This window comes from Morone saxatilis, unplaced genomic scaffold (genome assembly GCF_004916995.1).
Source record: "Morone saxatilis isolate NCDOM2014 unplaced genomic scaffold, NCSU_SB_2.0 Contig12, whole genome shotgun sequence".
Classification (NCBI taxonomy): domain Eukaryota; kingdom Metazoa; phylum Chordata; class Actinopteri; family Moronidae; genus Morone; species Morone saxatilis.
In genome coordinates this window covers 27,260,116-27,265,498 of record NW_023339674.1, presented here as the reverse complement: position 1 = coordinate 27,265,498, position 5,383 = coordinate 27,260,116, and the positions used below count along the sequence as shown (strand labels likewise).

Here is a 5,383-nt window from a genome sequence, read left to right as displayed (position 1 = left end):
AATACCAGTGGGATTATTCTCATAGACTTATGAAGCATTTTTTTAAATAAAGAGGCTGAGCAAATGCATGGGCCTGAACTATACTTCTATGGAATCCTGCTAATTTGGTCGTATATCAATTAATGTATGAATTAACATCCCTTAACTAATCACAAAAAAGTCACTATACGTCCTGCATTAACTCATGCATTAAATCATAATGAGACATGCATGATTTGTACCCTATTATAAAGCGTTACCCATATATATCAACCCTGCACGTTCAGTGTGAACATAATGAGTTACACATCACTATTTTTACCTCTCAGGGTTGCCGTAGTGTGTTGTAAAATTTAGCGCGAACTTTAATACCAACCGGAATACACCGAGGGGAAAGTGCAACCACATATACATCTGTCGCTATACTGACTCTTGCTGACAACACTTCAGTTATATACAGTCAGTGTTTTATAAAGTAACAGACATGAGCGCCATCGCTGTGGAAATGAAGCCGGCTGAGCCGATAGCGTTAGCGGTTTCTGGGTAACGAGCAAGCTAGCAACACGGAGAGCTGAGGAGTATCAACACAGCAGTCACGTCGAGGAAACAGAGAAAATGGTGAGCTAGCCAAAGTATTCTTATTAATTTCATGACTGCGTGCCATGTGTTGACTACCAGCTCTAACTCTTTAATGTCAATTCTCTTTGTATAAACTAACTTACCAGAGAAGGAGTCTTGCACCAAGTCAGGTTGCTAAACGGAAGCAAGCAGGAGACTCCTGTGAAGATGAAGACTGGACATGTAGGACTGTAAGTAGACTAGCATGACTATTATTATACACACACAGCTGATACACACTATAGAGCTGACTGCAAACCACCCTATTGTTGTCATACACCAAACTTTGTTCTTAAATCTGTTAGTTAAATGTTTTCTTTGTTGCTGGCACATGCACAGAGCTAATATAACAGATAGATATTTCCTGAACCGTAAGCAACCACTCTTCTATTCGGGTTCATGTGAGTCACTTTGCAATGTTAATTTCTAGAGAATAGTGACTTTTAAAACAGGTGTATTTAGTGTAGAGCCTGATTTCAATGGAAGAAATTCGGCCCATATAGGGATTTTATTTTACTTTTAAAACAGTAGTGACTTTAAAGATACAAGAAGAATAAAATACACAAACCGTTAAACAGAAAGAGTGAAGAACCAGTTCTACTTGACAGTTATATTAAGTGTTATAATGATGGTGACATAATGTGGTTACTGCAGTTTAAAAGGGTATTTTAGGGGGGATTTCTTACGGCATTTGTTTTGTATTGTTGTTAGTATTGGAGAGGAGTATCATAATAATAATTATTAAAATAAAGATAATAATAGCAATGATGAACATGAGAATATTAATGATAGATGTATTGCAGAGGAAATTGTTACAATATAATATAATACAAAACAAAATGAAAATGTTTATACTACATGTGTTGAGAAAAGGAAAAATAGTAATGAGTGAAAAATGAATAAGTGATTTGTAATTGATCTATACTTTTATTAAATATCAATATAGTGATTTTTTTAATATGGATTTTGCACGGAAATGACTTTGCAAAGATACTCAGAAGACTGCCTGCTTAAACAAATACCTTTTATTAAAGAATATTTTAGTTAAATATTCTTTAACATGTTCAATACTTGAACATTACATGGTCATTGGACATTGCTGAGAGAGACTGCTGCTCTCTTACTCTGTGCAACTGTTACTGGCTAGTAATAAATATATATTATGTTACGATGTACAGAATAATGCACTTGAATCAATCAGTTCTGACATACTGTACCCCGCAGTCGTGTTCTAAAATGAGCAGCATAACACAGTGTATGTTTCTGTCTCATTAATTCAATAATAATAAACCGTTCCGGAAAACAGCATGTTACTAGCTAAGATAAACATGTGTATTAGATTGTGATGTGCATGGGAAAATGGAATTGTGTATGACTTTTCCCGGCATTATATATTTTGAATAAAAAACGCATATTAGTCAATCACTAATATCTATCTTTTCCCATGCCACCTGTTTGGAAAACAGTACAATTCAGAGAGTGAAAAATAATAATGAATGCGTATCAGTGTTGGTTAACATCAGTGTGGTTGGAACTAAAAATTTTATAATGTTTTTTCACAGGAGAAAAGAAGAAAAAGTGACGGTGAGATGAGAGAAAACCATATTTCTCCTTTCAGAAAGCCTCTGACACAGCTGAACAACTGGCCTGCGTGCATGGATGGTGACAAACATGTAAGCATTGTTGAGTACTATGGAATTCAATTTTTGCATAAATGTTGCATGTGAATACACTAATAGCTGTAATTTGATGCCATGATGGCTCACGTGTTTGAAATCCTTTCTACAGGAGGCATTTATTCGAAGTATCCTCTCCAAGCCATTTAAAATTCCAATTCCTAATTACACAGGTAACAATTCTCTTGTCACTGTGGCTTCTTTTTCATGTCTAGTGCAGGAGGTAAAGATTTACTTCCACTGATCTCTTGTTGAATTACCCACAGGATCTCTGGGAATTAGGGCACTTGGTCTAAAGCGTGCAGGAGTAAGGAGAGCGCTGCACGACCCTTTCGCAGAGGATGCTCTAGTTCTTTATGAGCCCCAAACTCTGAGCGCTCATGACCTGATCAAAGCTGACAAGTAGGTTCAAAACACACAGAATCTATTAACTATTTTATTCACAGTGACAATGTTTGATTGTTGGTTAAGGCTGTACTAGCCAAGTTTGTATGTTAAGAACTTCAAATAGGAGCAGGTCGAAGGTTGAAACTACTACTTAAGTGGGAGGTCCTTCTCTCCCCAGACACAGCACTCACTGCCTGCAGATCAGAAGACCATATTTATCTTGAGTCCTCACTTCCTGTGTAGGTTTCCCATAAGGGATGCCAATACCAGAAATGTAATATTCAATACCAATACCATTGAAAGTCGATGATTCTCAATACCAATTTGATACCACTGCGAAAAACAAAAGAGTCCATGTACTTCAGCATACACTCCTTTTATTAAAAACATTTGAACATTACAAACAACAACAACAGTGGCATGTACCCTTCAAGTAATAAATGAAAAGAAACAACTACTCAGCGTTCTCTTTTCTGTTGCTTGTTTGCTTTCCATTCTTTAGCTGATCGTCTGGTTTTCATATCAACTATCTGCCAATCAATATCAGCCTCATAATTCAGTTATAAAATATCGGTGCACCATGAAGTGTGGCATTGTCCGGTCATTTTGAGATTTGTATTGACTTCGACGTTAGGATAGGACCTTGCAGTTAATCAAATATTATCAAAATGGCAAAATAGTGCAGTGTGCAAATCGCAGAAGCTGCAACTTTTTGATAAAGGTAAAATGACAAACATAATTATTATAATGAAGTACTGTAGTTCTGAAGAGATGCCCTTTCTTAAATCTTGTTTTAAGAGATTTAAGAAAACATGTTAAATTCACATTCATAATGCGTAAATTTAATTTTGATGCAAAAATGATCACAATCATATTGCAATATCTGTCAAAATAGTTGTAATATGGTGGTTTACTATATCGTACAGCCCTAATTACGGAAGAGTCCTCTTCCTCCCACTTGCTCTGCAGGTGTATGAAGAGTATTTCCAACATGTGAAAACAACACTCAGGTTGTTGTTCTGAGTTTATTTGCAGAAACAGTTCTACTGGTTTTCTTTTTGACCAATTTGAGGCAGAGCTGCACTTGTCGCCGTCTTCAGCGTGTTGTAGTTCCAGTGGCCGCTGTGGCTCAGTGTACAGTACACATGTAGTGTAAAGTGCCGTGAGTGGTTGGAAGACTAGAAAGGTGCTATATAAGTACAGTCTGTTTACCATCTACCATTTTCCTCTGCCATTTAATAGTAGACTAGAATACTTGTAGGCGCATATGTTGTCCTGTCAGGTCCAGAGAAATTGAGTCCCTGGTACCTACTGTACTGTGATAAAGGAGTACCGTCACGTTTTCCGGACTTTGACATCGACTTGGCACTGAAGTGTCAGTTCTTGTGACATCCCTAGTGAGTACACAGAAATTGAAACAGCTGATTAACTGAGTGGTGTTTTTAAATGATTAATGTTGATCAGGTGTATGGATTTGTAGACTTGGCTTGTACAGCTTTAAGAAAATAACTTGATATCCTTCACTGGCATTTTTCTACATCAGTTCTTGGAGTTTTTGCAATAAAGGTAAATATTTGACCATTCTTTGCCCTGTCCAGAGAAAAACTACCAGTCCATGTTGTTGTGGATCCAGTTTTAGGAAAAGTGCTCAGACCCCATCAAAGAGAGGTGAACCCAAGATTTATTTCTTCTTCTTTACTTTATCATAATTAAGTGTAATATAATAGATAACAGTGTTAAACAGTAGCACTGTGGAATCTTAATGATAAAAACTTATTGAGAACATTGTTAGTTCTTGTACCTTGGACACAGAAGATTGTCAAAACACACATACTTTGTTTTTTCTGGAGCTTTCACTCAAGTCTCACAGTCTTCATCCCTGAGATGTGACGAGACCATGACATGCAGTTGAAACCTCCAAAAAAAACGAGTTAGTTAGTCAATAAATAAGATTTTCTTTTCTTCTAAATTAAAAATGGATGTCTTTGATTTCCTGAGGGGGTGAAGTTCCTGTGGGAGTGTGTGACGGGCAGACGCATCTCAGGATCGTACGGCTGCATCATGGCCGACGAGATGGGTCTGGGGAAGACTTTGCAGTGCATCACCCTCATGTGGACCCTGCTACGCCAAAGCCCTGACACCAAGCCAGAGATAGACAAAGCCATTGTGGTTTCACCATCCAGTCTGGTTCGCAACTGGTACAATGAAGTAGGAAAGTGGCTGGGAGGACGTGTCACCCCAGTGGCCATCGATGGAGGTTCAAAGGATGAGATCGATAGACAGCTAGGTGGTTACCTCTCCCTTCTGTCTCATTGTGAATATCCACATGGAAAACTGGTCATTTGATACCTCGTCATAGAGCAGTGTTGGTCAAGAAGAAACTTTAACCTCATTGTTGTGTTAGAGTAAACACTATAGAGGTCAGCTTGAAGGAGAAGGGCCGCAGACACAGACTTCTGCTTCATTCAGACAGAATTTTGCTAAAACAAAAATGTGTTGAAATCCTTTTTTTTCCACATCCATTAAATGTTTTCATACATACAAGGCATCCTATAATAGGATAATTACATCATTCAGTAATCAGGCCATTATCTGTGTCACCTGTACACATTGTTACACATTGCAGTGCCATCTCTTTGGTTAAATCAAAACAGCTGCCTCTGACGGCACCCACCTGTAAATCAAAGTGGCCATTGCCTTAAATTGTAAATGGTAAATGGACC

At 37.7% G+C, this 5,383-nt stretch overlaps 1 protein-coding gene across 1 annotated transcript in view; it reads left to right on the top strand.

Annotated features, from left to right (window-relative positions):
• The first annotated feature begins 331 nt into the window (after positions 1 to 331).
• rad54l (RAD54 like) overlaps positions 332 to 5,383 on the top strand; it is a 12,893-nt gene continuing 7,841 nt past the window's right edge. The window contains exons 1-7 of the mRNA XM_035652924.1: positions 332 to 597; positions 705 to 788; positions 2,160 to 2,270; positions 2,386 to 2,446; positions 2,540 to 2,675; positions 4,259 to 4,328; positions 4,659 to 4,947. Coding sequence (XP_035508817.1) covers positions 595 to 597; positions 705 to 788; positions 2,160 to 2,270; positions 2,386 to 2,446; positions 2,540 to 2,675; positions 4,259 to 4,328; positions 4,659 to 4,947 — 754 coding nt within the window. The 5' untranslated portion in view covers positions 332 to 594. The remainder of the gene's footprint in view (positions 598 to 704; positions 789 to 2,159; positions 2,271 to 2,385; positions 2,447 to 2,539; positions 2,676 to 4,258; positions 4,329 to 4,658; positions 4,948 to 5,383) is intronic.